The 25,690-nt window shown below is 35.5% G+C and overlaps 2 protein-coding genes across 2 annotated transcripts in view; one reads left to right on the forward strand and one right to left on the reverse strand.

The window, feature by feature from the left end:
- The window catches only part of LOC117323991 (baculoviral IAP repeat-containing protein 6-like), a 42,664-nt gene extending 34,680 nt beyond the window's left edge, over positions 1 to 7,984 (reverse strand). The window contains 11 exon segments of the mRNA XM_033879568.1: positions 184 to 1,605; positions 2,072 to 2,214; positions 2,728 to 2,870; positions 3,305 to 3,400; positions 4,053 to 4,102; positions 4,220 to 4,293; positions 4,683 to 4,811; positions 5,166 to 5,419; positions 5,664 to 5,798; positions 5,978 to 6,159; positions 7,802 to 7,984. Coding sequence (XP_033735459.1) covers positions 184 to 1,605; positions 2,072 to 2,214; positions 2,728 to 2,870; positions 3,305 to 3,400; positions 4,053 to 4,102; positions 4,220 to 4,293; positions 4,683 to 4,811; positions 5,166 to 5,419; positions 5,664 to 5,798; positions 5,978 to 6,159; positions 7,802 to 7,982 — 2,809 coding nt within the window. The 5' untranslated portion in view covers positions 7,983 to 7,984.
- A 197-nt stretch (positions 7,985 to 8,181) lies between these two features.
- LOC117323992 (tubulin-folding cofactor B-like) lies at positions 8,182 to 22,877 on the forward strand. The gene is made up of 7 exons (XM_033879569.1): positions 8,182 to 8,438; positions 11,137 to 11,280; positions 12,025 to 12,118; positions 12,848 to 12,992; positions 20,695 to 20,750; positions 21,188 to 21,260; positions 22,124 to 22,877. The coding sequence occupies exons 1-7, from the start codon at positions 8,319 to 8,321 to the stop codon at positions 22,245 to 22,247; spliced, it is 756 nt and encodes a 251-aa protein (XP_033735460.1). The 5' UTR covers positions 8,182 to 8,318; the 3' UTR covers positions 22,248 to 22,877.
- Positions 22,878 to 25,690: the final 2,813 nt, after the last annotated feature.

Genomic DNA, 25,690 nt, shown 5'->3' on the forward strand with positions numbered 1-25,690 from the left:
ATATCTAATAGTGACATGTAGAGCAGTATATTGTAAAGGTGGTCATTCCTAAGACTTAAACAGATGTTATATTTTACAAAGAAATGAAAATCATATTATAAATATAATTTTTTTCTCTGTATTTATAGATACAATTTAAAAACAGTATAAAATTTACTAACTTAAAGTGAAAAGCAAACTTACCTGTACAGTATGTTGAGGAAACAAACATGTCCCCACTTGGAGGGGAGACCTCGGCCACTGTACTAAGATCACAAAGGTTGAGAAGCCACACTTTACCACTGACTAGAGTTACTGCTATCTGACCATGGATGTCAGCAGATGACCTATTAGAGACTGAATTTGGCACTTGACCCCCTTGCCCATACAATGCAAAGTCATCATCATCCTCTTGCAAGTCACACACATCGTGTGGAAGCACCAGAACATTTTTCACACCCTGATTAAGTCTGTCAATACAACGGATTACTACCGGTGACTCATCCAATACAGCATACTCATTACCATAGGTGAAGCTGTAAACCAGTATACAGCCACCCTGACAGTCCCCTTCTCCCTCACCATCCTTCTGTAAGTCTATATCCATATCAGAAACAGAGCTAGGTGAGCTGAGATCCTCAGAAGCAGTCTGAGTTTCATCACAGTTGTTTGTTACAGAGTTGGATATCACAGCGTTGTTCTCCGCGGAGGTAGCCACATTCCAACGCCTGGTTCTAGGCTTCACAACCACCACCAAATGCTGTCCATCTAGCGTAGGAATAATATGAGAAATTTCAAAATTATCAGAGCGCAGATTCTCTGGGAGATCTACACACTGTAAAACAGCTCCAGCTCGTAACTTTAATGTCACTGGAGTATTTTTTATTCTTACATCTTCTGCCTTTCTTGTAATGTCAGATTTTCCTGGCTCAGAATCAGTCGGACCATTTTGTTCTTTGACAACGATGGGTGAACTGTCACTAGTGGACACATTGATGGTACCAGTGAAGTTGGTACTGGGTCCAGGGGTGATCCCAGTTATCTGAACATCTGGGTCTGGATCAGGATCAAACATAGGGTCCATCTGTGCCCAATTACTGCTAACAGTTACACTGTCCCCCGACCCTAGAACTGGCACATTAACATAACTCAACACACTGGTCGATAAGGAAGAAGAAGTTTTTTTGCTTTCCTTTTCTTTGTGTTTACTACTTTTTCTACTGTCATCTTTAACAGCTAACAAAAGTATATGTGGCACAAATTCAGTAGAATTCAACAACTCATCCTGACATCCTTCATCTTCATCCTCCTCATCTTCATCTTCAATAATCCTTGGATTAGAATCACAGCTCACCACTTCATTCACCTCATTCATGAGTTGAACTTCTGTGGTGATATCAGTGTTTTGAACCTCTTTGTTAGAAAGTGTGAGATTAGTTCTCCTGAGGGAAGCACCACACACCACTGTAGGCTGAGGATAAGATCTGGATTTCCTTTTGGATTTTGTACCACTGTTTCCACTGCAGCTTTGTTTTGATGAAGTCCACTTTTCTGGATTGGGTTTCCTAAGGACACATAAGGATTTCACTCGCACATCTTCACAAGGCCGCGACCGTGTACTTGCTTCTGTCAAAAACAAACAATAGTATTCAAAAAGAGATCTATATCTTATTGTAAAATCTTTATTATAGTAGCAATATTTTTCAATCTAAAATGTCCCATTTCTTCACTATTGTTTTTTTGTTACCAACATATCTTAAAAGTTGCATAACTACCTTGACATAATTATTGTGCAAATATTTTTATTGAATCTATTGCTTATATTTAAGATCTTTTCCCCCAATAAGATGAAGATAAGATATCTTGTTATTAACCTGAGTATCATCATGTAAATATTACACTCATTTTGACAGTTTTCCCAATAAGATAAGATATCTTGTTATTAACCTGAGTTTCATCAGGTAAATATTACACTCAGTATGACAGTTTTCCCAATAAGATAAGATATCTTGTTATTAACCTGAGTATCATCAGGTAAATATTACACTCATTTTGACAGTTTTCCCAATAAGATGAGAGATCTTGATATTACCTGATTTATCAGGTTTGCTATGTAGAGGTATCTCGTACAAAGACTCCTGATCTTTGACTTTATCATCATCTTGTTTTACATCAATGCCATTAGTTGATAAAAATTCTGGTTTGTCTTCACTGCCACCATTACCATTTGTAACACTGAAAAGTAATATTTTTTTTACATTATTCTTTTCTTTGCTTTTATTGAGCAATGATCTTAATGTCTTATAACGGGACATCAAACAGGCTTGTACAGTACACTTATTACATGGGAGGACACAAAATTACGCTGACCTCCAAAACCGGTCAAGGTCAAAATAACACCTGTGCCGTTGGTCAAAGTCAAATTGAGAGACAATGATAATTGGGAGACATTGTGGGTTATCATCAAATCACAAATTAATACTGGATGTTGAATGGACACTGTACCACCACACAAGCTAACTTAGAAGTTTTGTGAAAATTGACCACACAAGCTAACTTAGAAGTTTTGTGAAAATTGTTTAATCATCTGAACAAGTATTAAACACAATAAATTATACACATTACATTTACTTTATTTTCATTAACGAAATCTGAACTGTGAAAACAATAACTTCACTGGACCACATATTATTGAGACGTTACAGAAAGACATTACACAGGAAGACTGGGATAGTAATTAATACGTACCTATCACACTGCTCTGCTCCTTCTGAGGACTCCAAATCTGTCGTCTGAGTATGGATCTCTCTCATACTCGGGCGGTCTATCTGTAGACCAGTCTTCATAGCAATTACAGTGGCTGTAGGGTCCAAATTAAACTGGCAGTGTTTCTGTGGGGAAAACAATATTTTTTTTTTTACATTATGATGGTTTACATACTTTCAATTTTTACAGTGCTAGTAATGTTAGAAAATTTGTGTTAAATGAATGTGTGGGTCAGCCACCTTTCCATGAGTTTTCCTAACGAAGGAAGGTTTTGTCTTTAAGCAATCACCAACTTAACCTTATTTTTACATCTCATTTAACTTTTGTATAAATATATATCTAAACGAAATGTGTACAGTAACAGATAGATATAATTTTAAAATCATATTTATATAATAATTACTAAAAACATCTTTTTTATTTATCTCTGCATTCATACACACAAATGGCAGAAATGGAACTTCAGTTCAATTGGCCATAATTTTTACACATCATAAAATGATCATTTGAAATGATTTATATTTATTTCAATCTGTCATTTTATTTGTCCTTGTGGTACCTTAGATATCTTTGAGATGTTCCACACTACGATGTTTCCATTCAGGGTTGATGTTGCCACAAAATCATCTGTATTGGTTGTACTTAGACATTCAATCTTTTCAAAATAGAAAACAACATTTAAGTCAGACAATGTAAGCATAATATTTCAGGAAATTCAGTTTTATATCAATCTGTATTGAATTTTTTTTCCCCAATATCTAAACTAATGTATATACATGAAATATACTATAATGTCAATTTATCAAACAAAAAGCCTTTTAGAAGAAGTGCTTGAACAAATCACACAAAACAATCTTCATAGTTATTATCCATTGGAGCATGAAGCCAACGGTGTACTTTTAGTCCAGGTTATGAAGTTTTCATTATACCTTCGATTGAGGAACAGGAACCTAAAGGCAAATGTGTTCAATTGCAACAAGTTCAGGATAGGTTTGTATCTTTTTAACTTTGTGTGTACCGGTTTCGTCCAACTTGTGAGCTTTTTCAGAATGGTCCTATGTTTATGTCTTAATGAAGAATGGACTGTCCAAAACATTAATGTCAATTTGCATATAAATATCAAAACTATGCAAAAAGACATTTTGAAGCACCTCAAAAAGTACAACTAAGTAAAACTTTTAAGAAGCACACTAATGCAATGTTTGATACTAGCTTTCATAGGTTACCATATTTTTAAGAAATGCTATGTAGAAGTTATCATAGAAATCAATACTGGTGTTCTGTTCATCACACCATTATAAACTAACCTTTTCATTACTGTCCCCATGTTTCCTTGCTGGCTGACTTGCATAGGTAACTGTAAAAAGAAATTATACATATTAATTTCAGTCTGCCAATTTAATTAAGAAAAAACAAAATACACTTTTCCTCTCTATTGTCAACACAACAGATATTGTTTTGCGGGGATACTTACCACTTAGAGGTACATTCTGTGTGTATTCTCCTTTTACAAATGGACAAGCAGGTGAATGTCTTTCATGTTCAGACCTGAAACAGTGGCCAATATAAACATTACATAAGAAAACTCGTAAGAAAAAGGAATGCATTAATATCTAAGCATATGGAGTTTATTTCAAGTACACCAGATGGTTTATGAACATAAGACTACTCCTTTTTAAAATAAACCCAATTAATAGGCTGTCTTAGCTCGCTCTTATTGACCTTATAAATCACTTGAACAGCAATACATCTGATGTCAGATTACAAATGATGAATCATATTCAAATTAACTATTTAAAAGACATTGTGTGCTGTTATAGAGACCATTAAGAACAGTTTATATCATTGTTGAATATTTTTTCATTAACATGGAGTAATTTCTTAGTGACAAGTACCACTGATTCTTATGTATCAATACTTATCTGACAGTGACATACCAGGGTTCATCTGTGGGTTCCCAACACACCAGGCAAACATTGCAAGTAAAACACATAGCTCTGTCATCTCCAATAGAATTAGGTTGGTGATAAAAGCCTGCCTGGGACATAGGATCGGGTAATGCCCATCTGCATTATAAAAGTGTATTGTAAACATGACAAATGTGACAGTGTAAAACATAAACACTGGATTCTATCAAGTGTAGATAATCATAGGTCATAACCAAAATTACAAAGAAAGATTTTTTTCTCTTGAGATAATTTTTATTATACATCTGTGTTGCTGCATTGGTAAGACAGGAGACCTCTATAACAATGCAATTAAAAAACATTTCAATCAGTGACGACATCTAGTTTTACGGAATAACATCAATTTCTTCAGAAATGACAAATGAAATGTTACAAAATTTTAAAGACTAAATAATGGAGTTTTATGATCAATGATCATTCTATGAAATTAAATTGTATAAACTCAGTACGCACTTGTAGTTCATATGAGGCCACTTTTTGAATGTTTCTTGTCGCGCTGCCTCACTGTACATCATAGCTCTTTCACATGGTGCACTGGTGCCCTCCAATTGCTGTGGACTGGGCAAGAGGTATGTCAGTCTGTCACTTATAGCTGAGGCCACTGATAAACCGGGATTGTACACCATCAGTCTCCTCATCTCTGATACAAGACTAGAACATACACTCTTTAGGATGGCATGGGGAAGCTCTGCGCAAACCGTCGCCCACTGAAAAGAGAATCAAGAAATATTGTATTCTTAGCTTTAAGTGAGTAATAAGCATTTAAGATGCATAACATTGTTAAAATAAGAGCACTCCTGTCAATAAAACATGTTCATATGAGGACACAAATTTTAATATGTAGGATTCAGGAGATCTTGCCGTTATAAGCCTATATAAGTATATGGTTTCCTGAAAATGACCATTTTCAATCCCCCAAAGTTAAAAGAAGACTCCATTACAATTGCATACCTTGGATGTTTTGAGATTTCCTTTTGTGGATTCCTGCACAACTTCTATTCGCTTTTCCAGCTCCTTAACTACATCATCTACATGATCAACTCCAGGAAGCTCTGCACTGACTAATGACTTCAGCAGCTGGATAGCCTGTGGTAAACAGAACAAGATATTACAGTATGTTTGGTATCATTAACATTTTTTGATTCATCATTTAAATCAAATAAAGCTTACTTCTTCTTTTTCACAGAAAAGTTCCAATAAAAATGTATGAAAAGCTTAAAGTAATAACCTGGAATATTTCATTTTAATAAAATGCATGTGTCTACCTCTACTAGTGGGATCTCCACCCTGACCAAGTCTTCCGTCTTTGACACAGGTGGCTGAAGTGCAGTGTCCAATAGTATCATTCCCCTCAGGTCACTCCGCACTCCCACAGCATTTTGATCACAAAACACTATTCTGTCCCTTCCAGATATATACACACACTTAATTGCATCTTTGCTTTGTGCTGCAAACAATAAAACAAGTATTTTTATATATCTGTTTACAGAATTTTGTTATGCAAATCCTGTCTAATTTCAGGAAAATCACCCTAGCTGTAATTCATTTCTCCAAGGAAGATTAGAATTATATATAGTTATATGTTTTGCCCAACCCTCTTTATCAATATGGTAATTAAATCCCCCTCCCCCTTCTTTTTAGCCTTATGGTAGGATTGAGAGGTCACTGGTTAGAGCCCCAAATTTATTAAAGCAGGCAGAGTATTTTCCATAAGTCCTTCCTTATATACAGTATGTATTTGTACTGTCAAAGGTTGCTAGCAAATATATTCATCCACTTTCTCTGTTCAACTTCAGGACACCACAAAGGATCATAGGCCATCCATGCTTCTAGTAACATTTTACAGCGGTCACTACGAACATGACTATGACAGTCAGCGAAAAAAAAGACTAATTTATGTATAAGATTTGATTATACACAATGCATGTTCTCTTATGGTCACAGAAGTATATAATTAGCTCTTCTTCTGATTGATGCATTTTATTGATATACTCGCCACATCTTAACAGTGGAAAACATTCTCAGATGTGTGAATCCCAACCAGGCCTGCTCAATTTCTCATTTCAACATTGCAAGTAATTTTGAATTAAAAGTTAATGATCATCTGCTACCTAGGCCTGAAGTATAATTAAGGCAGTTCTTTATAATTGCAATGAAAACTACAAAACAACCAACTGATTACGAGAAATCTGATTCTCTAATGCATTTCTTCACTCTCTATATAATTATGTAAATGGGCAGCAGAAAATATGTCATCCATGTTTGTACAAACGAGTCCGTTTTGAAGAATAGCCGAGTGATAATCAATTTAAGCCACACATCAAATTCTATTTTTAGACGCTTATTATATACTTATGAATTGTTGGCATAACTGAACTGTTTTGATAAAAATTACATATAAAGACAAACTGATAAACGATTGTGAAGTTTTATATAAGTTTTTTTTTATATAAACAAAGGCATATAAAGAGGCTTTAAAGTGGATTGATGGAATCATTTTATAGGACCATACAGAAGGCATCATAAATACTGTTTATATATACCAGATAATGCCATTAATAAAATTGGGTACATCAAATTAACAAGTCCTGACCCAGAGCTTCATTTTTATTTCACTACTGAGTATAGATATTGTATTATTTTAAAGGGAAATATATGGTAATAACTTATAAGACTATATATAGCTAGTCTGAGGAAGGAGCAAAACTGATAAATGCGAATGATGTGGTGTTCTTTCTGTCTATCCAGATTAATTCCATTTGAAAATATTTTCATGAATAAATTTAATCAATCTGAGTAATTAATGAACAAAACTGGGCCTGTGTCAAACATTCTACTCGAAGTCCGAGAACAAAACATTGTTATTTTGGCCTTGACAGCCATACTGTGAAACAGTCATCCGTTGAGCAGGAAAAACCAGAATATTCTAGGGGCAGGTGGTAGCAACATGTAATATAATTCAACACCACATATATACTAGAACAGTTTATGTTGAACATGAATAAATAATGGGTCGTTAGATTGCGGAACACTGACAGATTTCGATTGTGCAATATAAATTCATATTATTTTACTACGAAGAGGCGTACCGGAAAGGCTTGATTTTTGTAAGATGGCACCAGAGGCCACATCATAAATCTTTACGGATGGTTCCTTAGTTGATACGATGATGGAATTCAATGCAGAATGGTATGTGACGTCGTTGGCTGGTTCACCAACGGATATACAGCCATCCTCTCCAACATACCACTGCCTTTCAGTGGCCGCCATCTTCTTCTGGCATGAAATCTCGCAGCTCATGACATCATCGATCAATTTTTTTCTAGAGTTTTCTTATTTTTGGGCCATATAGCTACATCATCTTTATTTTAAACGGAGAAATTGATTAAGAAACATAAAATTGTTATCTAACAAGGTCTTGTTTGGGTTGTTCAACATATAATTTTAGATTCAAGTGTCCGATCACGTGACCTAAACAACGTGATTTCGAGATGCTAACAAAAATAATGACAGGAGAGCACATGTTTTAACCACAGACCGAGGGCAGACACAAATCCAGATTGATCTTTACCGACATACGCGTGTCAAGTAGAGAAGAAACACGAAATGGCTGAACAATATTCTGTTGTTACTCAAAGTGTTGTAACTGTCAGAGTTACAAGTACAGGGAATACCTTTGGGTCTGAAAGGAGATTCCAGAAAGATCTGACAGTTGCTGAAGTAAAGGTAACCAAGGAAATGACAATGTCTATTGTAGATCTTTAGCATTATAACAAACATCCCAGGGGTGTGATCAAAGTAGCTGCACGAATACTGCGTCCATGCTTAACCATTTTGGTGAGAACATTATTTTGAATCTATATCAACACCTGCAACTGGGATCACAGGGGGTGTGAAACCTGATCATGAGTAACCAGTATGGTCTAGGTACCACATCAATTGTCAAAACGTCCATACCGAAACTTGTGAGGAGCTGAATATTGGTGACGTCCGTTGGCACCGCATTATATGTAACCAACCTAATTGTAGCCATATTTTGACTGATCTGCATGGCATTAGTACATCTAACCGTTAAAATACATTATCCAATCTCGATAATTTGGGCCCTCCTGGTATCAATACAAGTGTAACAGGAAAGGAGAAAATGTAGCGACCAGACCGGGGTCGAACCCGGGACCTCTGAACACTAGCCGGATGCTCTACCAATTGAGCTACCGTGGAGCTGGTCACTGATGATCGACCCAGTCCAGTCCCGCCACACACCTCCCTCCTTTTTTTTTTCAAGTCTTCGGCCCTCGAAGACACACAAGACCCTTAAACCACCACCATGGGTATTTTAGTTGGGTGCCAATTTTGTAACAGGAGAGGAGAAAATGTAGCGGCCAGACTGGGGTTCGAACCCGGGACCTCCGAACACTAGCCGGATGCTCTACCAATTGAGCTACCTGGTCACCGATGATCGACCCAGTCCAGTCCCGCCATACAAGTACCAGTGTTCTCCAGCAAAAACTACTTCACTCGTCCAACCCCTGTGTGCATAAAAAGAGAACTCATTTAAAACAACACAGTAAACCACTAAGGATTCTAAATATAAACTTTCAATCTACTCAAAATAAGCAACATCTCAGCAACATACTAGATAGCACCATGTCAGACATTGTAATTGGCACAAGGACTTAAATTGGCTAAACCCAAATTATAAAAAATGACAAAATATTAAAATTCCTTTAGGTATCCTTTATAGATTCAATAAATGGATGCTTCAACCTTCCATGCTGAACTGGAAGATCAAAGTTATGAAATTCAAAACAAGCTTTGCCAAAATCAATTATTTTCAAACCTACTAGGTGATACTAGTCTAAACCGAGTCTTCGAAGAATGGATCCAAAATGACTATATCTTGGTCATAACAAATTCTCCAAACCAAGTGGTCCATACTGAAATAATTCCAGGCCTATCTGACCATAACACTGTCTGCATTGAAGTTAACCTAACACCCATAAAACTTTCACAAAAATCAAGAAAAATCCACATACATGTATACAAATGTATATATAAAAAACTTAATGGAGTGGAATGCCATCAAACTTCATTTAGGCAATGTGTATACAGTATATGTTAACAAACAATGATTAGAATATAAATTCTATGTGAGAATATTATAAAAACTGAACTCACAAAACTTGTCGAAGAACACATCCCCCAGAAAACTATAAAACCAAAAACTATATATATATATAAGCCTACCATGTGTTGCCCCCAAAATTAAAAGGCTCATAAGAAAATATGATAGGCTTTACATGAAATCTTAAATATCTTTGGATTGTTCATTAAAATCAAAATTCAAAGACATTAAACATCTAGTCCAAAAGAGACTGCATGTCTTATTGGGATCATATGGAAGATACATGTATAATAAATCCAAATAGTCCAAACCCTAATAACTCATACTCTGGCATGAAATGATTCCAGTCTTACATTAAAGCCAAACAATCTGATCACTGACATTTTCTCTCTGAAGCAAGAGGGCAAATAAATACATAATCCTGTAAAAGCGCATGTCCTCAACGCATAGTTTCAATCTGTTTTTACTCGACCAGTAACCATCAATAATAACCAAGTTGCTCGCAGATGTAACATGCCTCTTGACCATCAGTTTCCAACCATGCCTGATATTGAAATCCATAAAAAATGATATACTTAAACTTCTTAAAGGTTTAAATCCACATAAGGCTGCAGTACCCAATGACATTATACCAAATGTATTGAAAGAACTTGCTAACGAAGTAGCCCCTATTCATAGTTAATCTATCATTAATTTTTTGCAAGTCTTTGGCTGCAAGTCTAAAATAGCAAATATATCCCCAATTGATAAAAAAGACAAAAATCTTATCCCGAAAACTGTAGACCAATTTCGCTGACATGCATTTTCAGTAAAGCAATGGAACACATTGCTTCTAACATCATGACACATGCCTTTGAATACATAAAGTCTTGACTGTTGTAATCATTTGCAGTGATCTCCTGTGAAGTGATCTCTAGAAACTTAGTAGTACTTATATTCCTGACATGTAGTTATACTTTATTGAGCAGCAATTTAATGAGACATTGTTACATATCAATATTTTCGTGTATTTTGAAAAAAAGAATGTATGTTACTTGAGTTTTGTTTTTTGCACAGGGAAACCAGGTGTAAGGGAGACAACTCATATTACCTTAAACATCAAACATGTTTGGACTTTTCTTTTCACATATGATGGTATTACTGTTTGAAGCAGAGGACATGGGTGCCATCATTTTCCATGATAATTAGAGGGTCACATCGTGATTTCTGGACATTTTTGTCTGAAGGGCAATACTGTTTTAAACCTAGCTATTGCAAAATTCTTTCCTAAGCGAAGTAATTTGTTTTGTTACATTTCAGGGGAAATTGGAGCTTGTGACTGGTTCTATTGCTACAAACATGAAACTGGAGGTTTACAGTAAGGAGGACAAGCTGATATGTAAACTAGACAATAACGATGCATTGCTTGGTTCATATCCTGTGGATGATGGCATGAGATTACATGTAAGTAACTGGTCTGATCCTTGTTTGCCATGTAAAATTTTTTATGCTCATACCTATTCAAAATTCATTTCGTAAGAATCAAAATGGTATGTCATTTACCATATTCATCCTACGATATGAAATGTAATTTGAGAAATGCTTCTCTGGAACTTTTGATAAATGCCTCTCTGAAATTCCATCTTTTTTACTCTGAAATGGCCAGATGCATTCAATTATTGATGTGATTATCAAGAAAAATATGCTGTGAATCACTATTGTATTTTAATGCAATACTAGTATATTGTATTTTGTTGTTCACAAAGTGAGACTTTCACATCTGGGTCCAGTTTTCCATTGCACGTATATATTCTGAACTTCATACAAATCTCTTCATGTCCCAAATTATTCAAGAGCTTCTGTTTCATTTGACTTCAAATGATCTCTTAGAATTTGTTAGCACAGACTTTTAAATAAGTTTTGACAAATATCTAAGTCATATACATTCCTCTTATTTCTTTCTTCAACTGTTCATTTTGAATCCATATTGATCTGGTTTTAGTTTTGCTTTCAGCTTTTTTCTACTAGACTATGCTAGTTGCATTATTTTCATTAACTTATCACTAAGCCATTCAGACTTTGAACTTTGGACTTTAGAACTTCGGTATTTTGTTATGCTTTATGTTCTTTTTATACAGGGACATGAGGGTGTAGTACAATTTCACAATAGAATAAATAGTATTATTTATTTTATATTGTATTTTTCAGGTAGTAGATTCAACAGTTAAATTAGGAGAATTTGAAGATACATCTAAAGTAGAAAAATTTGAACTGTCAGAAGATGCCTACTCCAAACGAACAGGTAATTAATTACTGGGAAACATGTAGGAGGCAGTGGACTCTGATAGCGAACCTATCACTGGGACTGGTTTTGATGGTCATGAAATAGGAAATGTAACACCCTGACCTGATCAGCTGTAAAATGTATTTCATAGCAGTATTTCTATAGATCAGTGGTAGTCTGGATTCTAACTTCAATTTCCAGTGTATGAAAGTATATATTAAAATTCCTTAGACAATTGGTCTACAGAAAATTAAAATCCCATGGCCCAAGTAATTTTCCCATTTTGGAAACACATATTGTTGAAAATAGCATAACTGTGCCACACAAACGCTTGCATTGTACAGTTCATACTTGCATTGTTCTTGGTGAAAATATCTCGATTGTGAATGTTAGGACTCAAACTTTTCATAGCCAATGGGGCCAACACATAGAAATTTTACATAGACAGACAAGGTTTTCTATAGCATCTGGCCATCGGACCACCTTTACTTTCGAACACTGAATTTCCAAAACCTGAATGGAACTTGTGTATACATCCTTGTATAAAATAGATAAAAATATCTCAGGCATTATCCTATTTACTAACAAACAATATGTTAGAGATATCAGTCGGTACTGTGTATTAAAAGTACTGTTGTACTGTGTAATGATAAACAGGCAAAGTTTTTTTTTTTTCAGTTTATGTTCAGTTATGAATACCATAGTAAACTTGGATATAGATGATTTTGTAAAAGTTTCACATTTCAGATTCTGTGAGGGCATTTAAAGAGAGAAATAAAATGGGCAGATTTAAGGAGGTTTCTCCAGAGGAACAACAGAGACTTGATGAAGAAAAAGCAAAAAAGGCTGAAGCTGAAAAACAAAAGGCTGAATCCATGAAGGTTGGAGACAGGTAAGCAGTTGATCATTATTTGTAACTTTCTGTGACATGTCAGGTTTCTTTTTGTGTATTCTACACATGCTTCAGACTAGTCACATTTAAGTGTTCAGGGAGGAGCATGTACAGTAGATTCCATTTCAGTTTATATTGTTCATCACTTAGCAACATTAGTTAAGTCAACATTGCAGTGTTTTTCTGTCACTCACTGTAAGGTAACATCTATATTTTTAGTTCCTCCAACGAAAAGGGGCCGCGGTGGCTGAGTGGTTAAGGTGTACCGACACTTTTAACACTAGCCCTCCACCACTGGGTTGCAAGTTCGAAACCTACGTGGGGCAGTTGCCAGGTACTGACCGTAGGCCGGTGGTTTTTCTCCGGGTACTCCAGCTTTCCTCCACCTCCAAAACCTGGCACGTCCCTAAATGACCCTGGCTGTTAATAGGACGTTAAACAAAAACAAACAAACCAAACCTCCAACGAAACCAGAGTGGGGGGGGACACTATAGCTTCATTAATGTAGCTCTGGACGTTAGATGGCAAATTTCTGATAGATAGTCGTCATCAGAGAGGCTGGGTATGAAAAATCGTATAAGGGGCACTATTGTTTTACATTGTGTCGGCATGTCCATCCATCTTTCCATTCATCCACACTATATCTTATTCAGGCCCTTTCTCTTACACTACTTGTCACTTGAAATTCATACTTTGGTAATGATTCACCTAGTTGAGATAATGTATCATTTACCAGTAGGTCACTTTTACCCATACATTTTGACCTTTGACATGTAATCCTGTTTTTAGCTCACCTGCCCGAAGGGCAAGTGAGCTTATGCCGTGGCGCGGCGTCCGGCCGTCCGTCCGTCCGTCCGGCGTCAACTTTCCATTAAAGCAACTTCTTCTCAATAACCAAAAGGCCTAGAGACCTAATATTGGGCCTGTAGCATGCTGGGGTGAAGGGCTACCAAGTTTGTTCAAATGAATGACCTTGACCTTCATTCAAGGTCACAGGAGTCAAAAAGGCTAAAATCTTCAAACGACTTCTTCTCAACAACCAACAGTCCCAGGGAGTTGATATTGGGTCTGTAGCATGCTGGGGTAAAGGGCTACCAAGTTTGTTCAAATGAATGACCTTGACTTTCATTCAAGGTCACAGGAGTCAAAAAGGCTAAAAAAAAATTAGACGACTTCTTCTAAATAGCCAAAAGACCCAGGGACTTGATATTGGGTCTGTAGCATGCTGGGGCAAAGGGCTACCAAGTTTGTTCAAATGAATGACCTTGACCTTCATTCAAGGTCACAGGAGTCAAAAAGGCTAAAATCTTTAAACGACTTCTTCTCAATAACCAAGAGTCCCAAGGACTTGATATTGGGTCTGTAGCATGCTGGGGTGAAGGGCTCCCAAGTTTGTTCAAATGAATGACCTTGACTTTCATTCAAGGTCACAGGAGTCAAAAAGGCTAAAATCTTTAAACGACTTCTTCTCAATAACCAAGAGTCCCAGGGAGTTGATATTGGGTCTGTAGCATGCTCGGGTGAAGGGCTACCAAGTTTGTTCAAATGAATGACCTTGACCGTCATTCAAGGTCACAGGAGTCAAAAAGGCTAAAATCTTTAAACGACTTCTTCTCAATAACCAAGAGTCCCAAGGACTTGATATTGGGTCTGTAGCATGCTGGGGTGAAGGGCTCCCAAGTTTGTTCAAATGAATGACCTTGACTTTCATTCAAGGTCACAGGAGTCAAAAAGGCTAAAATCTTTAAACGACTTCTTCTCAATAACCAAGAGTCCCAGGGAGTTGATATTGGGTCTGTAGCATGCTCGGGTGAAGGGCTACCAAGTTTGTTCAAATGAATGACCTTGACCGTCATTCAAGGTCACAGGAGTCAAAAAGGCTAAAATCTTTAAACGACTTCTTCTCAATAACCAAGAGTCCCAAGGACTTGATATTGGGTCTGTAGCATGCTGGGGTGAAGGGCTCCCAAGTTTGTTCAAATGAATGACCTTGACTTTCATTCAAGGTCACAGGAGTCAAAAAGGCTAAAATCTTTAAACGACTTCTTCTCAATAACCAAGAGTCCCAGGGAGTTGATATTGGGTCTGTAGCATGCTCGGGTGAAGGGCTACCAAGTTTGTTCAAATGAATGATCTTGACCGTCATTCAAGGTCACAGGAGTCAAAAAGGCTAAAATCTTTAAACGACTTCTTCTCAATAACCAAGAGTCTCAGGGAGTTGATATTGGGTCTGTAGCATGCTGCGGTAAAGGGCTACCAATTTTGTTCAAATGAATGACCTTGACCTTCATTCAAGGTCACAGGGGTCAAAAAGGCTAAAATCTTTAAACAACTTCTTCTCAATAACCAAGAGTCCCAGGGAGTTGATATTGGGTCTGTAGCATGCTGGGGTGAAGGGCTACCAAGCTTGTTCAAATGAATGACCTTGACTTTCATTCAAGGTCACAGGAGTCAAAAAGGCTAAAATCTTTAAACGACTTCTTCTCAATAACCAAGAGTCCCAGAGACCTAATATTTGGCCTGTAGCATGCTGGGGTGAAGGGCTACCAAGTTTGTTCAAATGAATGACCTTGACCTTCATTCAAGGTCACAGGGGTCAAAAAGGCTAAAATCTTCAAACGACTTCTTCTCAATAACCAACAGTCCCAGGGAGTTGATATTGGGTCTGTAGCATGCTGGGATGAAGGGCTACCTAGTTTGTTCAAATGAATGGCCTTGACCTTCATTCAAGGTCACAGGGGCCAAAAAGGCTAAAATCTTTAAACGACTTCTTCTCGATAACCAACAGTCCCAGAGACCTAATATTTGGCCTGTAGCATGCTGGGGTAAAGAGCTACCAAGTTTGTTCAAATGAATGACCTTGACTTTCATTCAAGGTCACAGGAGTCAAAAAGGCTAAAATCTTTAAACGACTTCTTCTCAATAACCAAGAGTCCCAGAGACCTAATATTTGGCCTGTAGCATGCTGGGGTGAAGGGCTACCAAGTTTGTTCAAATGAATGACCTTGACTTTCATTCAAGGTCACAGGAGTCAAAAAGGCTTAAATCTTTAAACGACTTCTACTCAATAACCAAGAGTCCCAGAGAGTTGATATTGGGTCTGTAGCATGCTGGGGTAAAGGGCTACCAAGTTTGTTCAAATGAATGACCTTGACCTTCATTCAAGGTCACAGGGGTCAAAAAGGCTAAAATCTTTAAACAACTTCTTCTCAATAACCAAGAGTCCCAGGGAGTTGATATTGGGTCTGTAGCATGCTGGGGTGAAGGGCTACCAAGTTTGTTCAAATGAATGACCTTGACCTTCATTCAAGGTCACGTCGATCAAGTATGCTTAAATCTTTAAATGACTTTTAGTGAAAAGCCAAAGTGCAGAGAGACATTATATTGGTCCTGTAGCATGCTTTCAAATAACTGCAGGATCCATATATGAAAAGATCACTGCATTGCAGGTGAGCGATTTGGGCCCATTGGGCCCTTGTTTCTTTCACACATGGGTCACTATACAAAGGTTATAAACTGCACTTCTCATAAAATAATGAAAAACTGTTACCCTTTACATCTCTATTATCTCACATCATGTTAATGAGTAACAGTGTTGGAGATTTAATCATTTTATTAATTAGTTAACAGTAAACAATTATCAGATGAAAGGTTTCTTGTTAAATGTCTCCAAATACTTCATTTTTTAAATAGAAGCATCAATGTACCACACTATTTCTCATTATTTGTTGTTGTGGAAGTGTACATCGGTATCTCAGTCCTTGAGTCTAAAGGTTGTGTGTTGGAATTAAACATCAATGTACTCTTTCATCTGCAACTTGCTTTCACACAACTGTTTCTTGCATCAAGTTCCCTGAGCAAATTAGCAATTCAAGGTCATGAAAAATCACCATTGCTGTTTTAGGAAAACAATTTATTTTTGGAAACATAAAAGTCTCGCCTGCATCTTTAGGTAATTATATAATGAGAGTCCATTTTCTTTAGATTTTGACTTAAAGCCTGGCTTTTCTGAAGTATTCTCATACAATCTCAAATGATGATCTATTTAATACATATGGTGCAGTAGGTCTGTTTCAACAATAAAAGGTTTGATGACATCGCTAGTTCTATAAAGGACTGACAGTGAATGACGGAGCCATACCAAATTATGTCTCTTCATTAGCCATTCCACCTCCCTGACCTCTAGTTCTGTTGTTATTATCCATTTGGAAAAAGTTTTTTAGAATTAGAACCATTCTTTTTTGAAAAACAATACACATAAACTTTAAACTGTGTCTCAGTTTTCCTGGAGGTCTATCCACTCTCCGTGGTGTCATACAATACCAGTACCTCCTTGTGCCACCCTACACCGCCCTATGCCATATTGCGCCATCCTCCACCATATTTCCCTACCTATGCAACTCTATATAACGGGCTGCAGACTCCATTCACTTTAGCTCTGATGAGTTAAGCCTTAGTAATGAAACCGGTCAAGTATTTTACTAAGTGGACTGCATGGTTTCCTTCACAACATGGACAGCACATCAGTGTCTTTTTGTCAGTGAGTTTGTAAGTTTTATAAAGGATTGATGTCTAGTTGACGAATTCTATCTGACAGTAAGAGTTTTTAAATAAAGTAAAAAGAATTTATTGATTTAAGGCAGCATTTGATCGATCTTGTTTTCAGTCAAACTAAAGTTGCAAGGACATCACATTTCTTTATTCAATAAAGATAATACATGCTTGTATGAACAATCAATAAATGACATTTTTAGTATTATTGTATGAAGGAAAATCTTTATCAAAGAAACGTTTTGCCAAATCCCATCAGTTTGACTAGAATTTGGTCACTTGGGGCTTTTATAGCTGAAAAATACCCAGCTTTGATGTCACCTGTCATTTATACTGTATCACAATATTTTCTGCTAAATGACAACATATAAAGACCAGTGTGAATTTTTTTTTTTTTTTTTTACCATTTGCCTTATTTTATCAACTTGTAAAACATCAAAGACTTGCTAATAGGATAACGGCAATGAGAATAGTCAACTGGAAGAACAATAATATTTCACTAGTCTAACCTGCAACCCACACGGCGCCACCCTGGAAGTTACATTTTAAAATTTCAAATGACAAATATACTAAAATTAAAAAAGGATTAAATTAATACTGATAAATAGTTTGACCTATGACCTTTGGTGAGCTATAAATTGACTTACCTGTGACCTTTGTCAAAGTCTCGAGGGGTAGAGTGATGAACGATCTGGCACTGTTGATTGGTAATTACCTTTGTCATTGGTAATTACCTTTGTCATAGCCTTGCATTGTTATAAAATGTGTAGATGGAAAGAATACAACATGGTAAGGATTGATAAACTGTTTGTTCTGTAACCTTTGGTGACCTCTATATTAATATTTTACATAACCTTACATCAGTACATTGTTATAAAAATGTTCAAATTAATAGTACCTACCATATGGATAAGAATTGATGAACAAGTTGGTCTAACTGATATATATTGACCTTTGGTAACCTTTATTTATCTTCAAAATTTTATTTATATGATCGATGTATACATGAAAATAGATGTGCTAATGAAATAAACTCTGTAAACAAAATAGATGAATATTTCAGTCTCTTGTTCAGCAAGATTTTTACAAGTAGGTATATGTGATGTCCCAGTTCCTAAGAAACAGAAGAGTAAGTTATAAATGATATTTTGTATTTCCACTCCTTATTTTTTTTCAGACATCTTATAATCGTAAACTGTCGGATGAATGTTTATGTCACTAAGGTTATACTGTAGATTTTTAAATCAGTCAGGTTAAGCCAGTACAGCAGGTGTTGTTTGACATAAGATCGGGGCCAGTGGTGAAGATCACAAAGGTTTAATACTTAAATGTTTCAAAGCAAAATATGGATATAAAAATATTGCATTATTATGGATGACTGTTTTTGGATTGATGCCAAGTATCTCAATAGTCAGGTGGTATGGTTCAAGGTCAAGTTCATTGATGTGGTGTGTTTTACCTTCTCTGGAGAAAATATTAAATATGTTTGAGAGATAAGTCAAATCTTCGAGATCAAATTCTATATAAATTTTCAGAAAAATATTTTAGAATGTAATATCATAAATACAAGTCTGAGGATGACAAAGGCAAATGATCCAACTAGTACTGTTGTTCTTAATGTGACCTCAGACAGTGGGCACCAAGGATGCCCCTGAGAGGTCTGTTTTGTAATTCATTTATTCTGGTTTTGATGTGTACTGAAATCTTTAAAAGGCAGCAGATAAAATTAAATGGTTGTATTTGAATAGAAAAATAAAATAGAATCAACTGAAAATTTAGAGTTATTTGATAGCCTTAGCCATATTAATCTAACAGAGGCTGAAATGTTCGACAGCATTCTAAAATACACAGTAATATCCAAACTAGGCCAACATTGATTGTCCTGCATGCAGAACATTATTTTGAGCCAATACAATATTGATGCAGTTTTCACTTTACTAATGGTGCATGTTGCTTCATTGTCGGTAGTCACATATATCCCCAGGTACTAGTTAGTTCAAAGTATGGCTGTACCATAGCAATGAAATTCAAGTTTGTCTACAGCAAATAGTCCACCTGAGGAATAGTATAGACAATTGCCTGTTGTAGGAATAGAGTAGATTTGAAGGAATCTAGAAACAAAATCTATATAGCTTTTCTCTCATTCGTCTAAGGATGCCTTGAATGATGTTTTTATTGGAATGACAATCAGGAATGAATATGTCACTTCTAATAAAAATCTATAACTACACTATGATATCTCTTTAGTGTCCTTCAGTAGTGAGAGCACCAATGACTTGGAAATTTAAATTCAATATTGCCTCATTCTGTACACTGCTACCAATTGTTCTCCTGGGACTGTTTAGACACATTTTAAAGTGAGGCATGTTCGTTAATGCCGAAAAACTGAATTCAGGTAATTTAGTTATTATGACATTGAGAGGAGCTTCACACAGTTTAATTATCACCATTTATCAAATTCCCAGGACAAATGATCACAATGCCAAACTCATGTCTCCCCTGGGAATTAAGGGAGACATTGTATTAGTACCAGTTCTTCTTCTGGTTCTTCTCCTTATAATACTTGCATCACCTAAAATCGATGACACTGCACTTCAGTTACATCACTGTGTCCTTGACCTCAATGTCTGTGCAATGTGCTGCTTTTGGGTCAATCTGACCTTGAAATACAATGTGACCTTGACTTCAAGGTCAAAGGTCAAATCAGTGCAAATTATTAAAATTGCTAACACAATGTCAAATACTGGTAAACAAAAACAGTACGATTTTATTATTTTACAATAGAAGCAAATATGCTTTTGGATAAGGAGGGGAGACATATGATTGTGTTCACTGAAACATATCTCTCGTGTAACTTTTATTTTTCATAAAGAGAGAAAAAGATGAAATACTTTTGTAAAGCATTTCTTTTGGCAACTCACGACTGTGTTTTTACTTTACTTCAATGAACTAAACTTAACTCTTTATTTACAGAACTGAGCTACATTGTATTTTATAATTGCACTATTAAGAGGACTATTGTAATTTGAAGGCGTTCAACTAAATGTGATTTTTAAATGCCATTTGTGTTTTTTCATGGTCTCCAGAAATGTGTTATGCACTAGCCGACTGCATATGGTTACTTCATAGAAAACTTAATTTCATTCCACAGGTGTGAAGTGAGGGTCCCAGAACAGCTAGCTAAAAGAGGAGAAGTTAAATTTGTTGGTAAGAAAATCCATATCTTCTGTACTGGTAATACATTAGTTCAGTAAAGCTGTGTTTAACCACAGTATTGTAAGAGTTGCCTCCCTTCGTCTTTGGTCAAGTCATGAAAAGTGCTTATGTTCAGATACATAATGGTAACAGGAGAGGGAAAATGCTAACAGGAGTTGACAAGTATTCAAACATGAGACATCAGAACTCAGATGATTGATGAAACTACTGAATCACCTTAACATTAGTTCAATTTAGTTGGCACGGAGCTATAACCCACAACAAACGTTGTCAGGATATTCTTGAGTTTTCTGCAACTCTACATATGCTGGAAGTTTGATTAAATAACTGATTTTCTCTGAGAAAAATCCAAATGATATGCTATATGTATAGCAGAATAACTTAATAAGACAGTTTCGTAAATTGGCAATATATTGTTTTACTTACAGGTTTGACAGACTTCAAAGAGGGGATTTGGGTGGGTGTGCAGTATGATGAACCTGTGGGGAAGAACAATGGAAGGTAGGTATATCTCACAGTAGGGATTGGTTGTATAGAGGATATCAATGTAGCATATTTTAGCATTTTACTCAATTACGTATATTAGACTTGGCTTAGTGTGGTGTCCTTCATCCATCAAGTATGAATTTTTCCCTTCATACATCTTCTGAAGAATAATCAAAAGGCTACTGATATTGGGCCTGTAGAAGAGCTACCAGGTTTGTTCAAATAAATGAGCTTCAGGTACTGTCAAGATCTGATCACATGGGTCAAATATGCTAAAATCTTTAAATGACTTACTTAAGACCAAGAGGCACAGAGACCTGATATTGGGCCTGTAGCATGCTGAGGTGAAAAGCTACCAAGTTTATTCAAATGAATGACCTTGACTCTATTGAAAGTCACAAGGACCAAATTTGCCAAAATCTTTAAATAATTGGCCTCTTCTCAATAACAAAGAAGCCCAGAGACTGATATTTGGTCTGTAGCATGCTGGAGTGAAGGGCCACCAAGTTTGTTCAAATGAATGACCCTGACGACTTTCAAGACCACAGTGGTCTATTGTGCTAATATCTTTTAATGATGACTTCTCAACACAAACTCTTTTAATTGAATAATGAGGTAAATAGCTTAGTATCTGCATCCATGACCAAGACCAGCTTCAATGTTGCATCAGAAGCAGGAGAGCGATACAGGTCCATTGGGCCTCTTTTTATTGTGTCTAAGACAACATGATGATGAAGCAAATGATTTAATGTTATTGCATGTGGAAAACCCAATACTATGTAAGCTTTACTACTGTGTAATAAAACACACAAGAACATGTCGATGAAGTTTTAGGAATAGGCCAGATCTATACTTTAGACAGTTTATTTCTTTGACAGTGTGAAGGGAAAGCAGTACTTTGAATGTCCTGATAAATATGGTGGATTTGTACGTGTAAACCATTTGGAAGTTGGAGACTTTCCGGAAGAAGATCTTGGATTTAGTGACGATGATGAAATATGATGTCATGACTTTATCACTTCATACACTTGTTCATATGATGGACAAGCATACTGTGTTCAATTCACAAAAGAAAGGAGACAATCTGTTTGAAAAATGTTAATTGAATGTTAGTAGTGGATATGGACAATCTATGCGTGTATGATGGAAATCTGTTTGGAATGGAGAAGGACTAGTTTAGTATAAAAATGAAGAAATTGGTGACAAGGTTCTGGTTGTAAAGTATTATGGTATCCTGTTGGAACAATTGCCCTGGGAAACAAAAGACTTTAGACAAAAGAAAAAAAAATTTTTTTGATTCTTTGAAATTCGCTCTTATCATATTTGTGAACTATTTACAGTCGTAAAACTTTATTATATAGTAAAATTCACCCTCTTAATTTTTGGGTGAAAATGATGACAGTTTAACAGTGGTGAAAGTTTGCCATTAAACAATAGTCCTTGTAATAGAAATCGTGCTATGATCATAATTGTGCTCTCATTTATTTTGATATCAAGATTTATACATATTTGGAATATGCCTGTTATATTTTGTTTTGATAGAAATATTTCAGTTAATTTGTCCCTTATACAAGGTACTGCAATATTTCATCATAGTTAATGCTTAATGAAAATAAAACTGAATTCAATGTACATTTTATTTCTTGTGTGTTTTTATCAGCAGTCAAAAATCACTTTGCATTATGTCATGATAGCATTGTGACACATCTTAAATATATATTGATTAATGGGTTTTTTAACTCAGTGCACATAAGATAAATCCCAGAGTGAAGATACCCGCAGCTAAGACTAGAACTTGGACAGGTAGTCACTTCTAAAGAGATTACCATGAAGAAAAACTGAATAAGTTGTATTTGTTGTCAACAATCATAAAGGATCATTGAATTAAAGACATCCAGGATTGAAGCATTAATACAAATATCTTTTTTTTTTTATTATCTTTCAATAAATGCTAATATGTCATGGTTTTTAATGAAAATAATGAAAGCTTTTTTTTATGAAATATGACATTCTTTAGTGGAATGGCTTTGTTTATATAAAAACTTTTAAGTGACATGATAGATCTTTCATTCACAGTACATGGATTCTCTAAAAGGCATAAGATATAAAAGTGGTTTTCCTTGCGTATTTGTTGCTATTGTCGACAAGGGAGAAGAGATTTAACACTTAATGTATGCTTAACTGAGATGTTGTGGCACTTCAATTGGAAATGCTGTGGAATGCTTTCTGCCTTGTGTGAAATGACTTGCAAGAAATGCCTGATGTGAAATGATTACTTGCTGAATATCATCCATCAAACAGAACAATGTTCCTTTACATTCATCATTGTTTTGATTTATTACAAGGTACTGTAATCTCCATGAAGCATTTCACATTCAAGTTGATCATGTAATATATAGTCACACTCATGTTGATCATGTGATATATATAGTCACATTCATGTTGATCCTGTGATATATCGTCACATTTATGTTGATCCTGTGATATATCGTCACATTTATGTTGATCATGTGATATATCGTCACATTTATTTTGATCATGTGATATATCGTCACATTTATGTTGATCCTGTGATATATCGTCACATTTATTTCGATCATGTGATATATTGTCACATTTATGTTGATCATGTGATATATCGTCACATTTATTTCGATCATGTGATATATTGTCACATTGATATTGATCATGTGATATAGCGTCACATTAATTTTGATCATGTGATATATCATCACATTTATGTTGATCCTGTGATATATCGTCACATTTATGTTGATCATGTGATATATCGTCACATTTATTTCGATCATGTGATATATTGTCACATTGATATTGATCATGAGATATATCATCACATTTACGTTGATCATGTGATATAGCGTCACATTAATTTTGATCATGTGATATATCGTCACATTTATGTTGATCATGTGATATATCGTCACATTTATGTTGATCATGTGATATATCGTCACAGTCATGTTGATCATGTGATATATCGTCACATTTATTTTGATCATGTGATATATCATCACATTTATGTTGATCATGTGATATATCGTCACATTTATTTCGATCATGTGATATATTGTCACATTGATATTGATCATGAGATATATCATCACATTTACGTTGATCATGTGATATATCGTCACAAATTGATCATGTGATATAGCGTCACATTAATTTTGATCATGTGATATATCGTCACATTTATGTTGATCATGTGATATATCGTCATATTTATTTTGATCATGTGATATATCGTCACAGTCATGTTGATCATGTGATATATCGTCACAAGTTGATCATGTGATATATCGTTACATTTATATTGATCATGTGATATATCGCCACATTTATGTTGATCATGTGATATATCGTCACATTTATGTTGATCATGTGATATATCGTCACATTTATGTTGATCATGTGATATATCGTCACATTTATTTCGATCATGTGATGTATTGTCACATTGATATTGATCATGAGATATATCGTCACATTTATGTTGATCATGTGATATATCGTCACATTTATTTTGATCATGTGATATATCGTCACATAATTATGTTGATCATGTGATATATCGTCACATTTATTTTGATCATGTGATATATCGTCGCATTCATGTTGATCATATGATATATCGTCACATTCATGTTGATCATGTGATATATATCGTCACAAGTTGATCATGTGATATAGCGTCACGTTTATTTTGATCATGTGATATATCGTCACATTTATGTTGATCATGTGATATATCGTCACATTTATTTTGATCATGTGGTGTATCACAAATTAAATGTCCACCAGCTGATGTCTCTTTAAATACGATTACCTGGTCATGAAAGATGATGTGTACGGAAAGAAAACGCTAAGGAGATATTGTGTACATCATGTCAAAATAAGGAAATAGCGATTGCCAAGGACCCGGAAACTGACTAGAAAGACTGGATGTTTAATAAAAAAAATACTCAAAATACACTAAACAGATATTTAAAAACATTTTTCTAAAGAGAAGCCATTGTAGTTACCGTAATGCAGGTATTGATCCCAGAGTATCATATAGAAGCCAGGTTCTTTCTTGGAAGTATTTTAGACACCGAAACGCTAAAAGAAGAAAATTTGAACAAGAGTTATATGTGCAAAGTGGGTTGTTTTTACATGAAAAAAAAAATCACAATTAGGAATTGTTTTCTGTTGGTGCTCGATGTGCACAAACTTGTTAAAGAACAGCAGAATCTAGCTCAGAATTGATAAAACGTGTAAATACGAACAAAATTATAGGTTTGCATGGCGATCCTTGTTAAAGTACTAAATAAGGACTGGTGTTTCGGAAAGGTAAGCATCTTCTACTTAATCGACTATACCCGCCATGTAAATCTAGGTCAAATCGACGATACCCGCCATGTAAATCTAGATCAAATCGACGATAC

The sequence above is a fragment of the Pecten maximus genome, chromosome 3 (assembly GCF_902652985.1).
Source record: "Pecten maximus chromosome 3, xPecMax1.1, whole genome shotgun sequence".
Classification (NCBI taxonomy): Eukaryota; Metazoa; Mollusca; class Bivalvia; order Pectinida; family Pectinidae; genus Pecten; species Pecten maximus.

What these genes read in the sequence shown, in the direction of transcription:
- LOC117323992 (XM_033879569.1), top strand. Translation starts at nt 8,319, where the DNA reads ATGGCTGAACAATATTCTGTTGTTACTCAAAGTGTTGTAACTGTCAGA. An exon ending in ATGATGGCATGAGATTACAT is followed by an intron (nt 11,281 to 12,024) that starts GTAAGTAACTGG and finishes TGTATTTTTCAG; the next exon opens with GTAGTAGATTCAACAGTTAA. An exon ending in TCCATGAAGGTTGGAGACAG is followed by an intron (nt 12,993 to 20,694) that starts GTAAGCAGTTGA and finishes TTCATTCCACAG; the next exon opens with GTGTGAAGTGAGGGTCCCAG.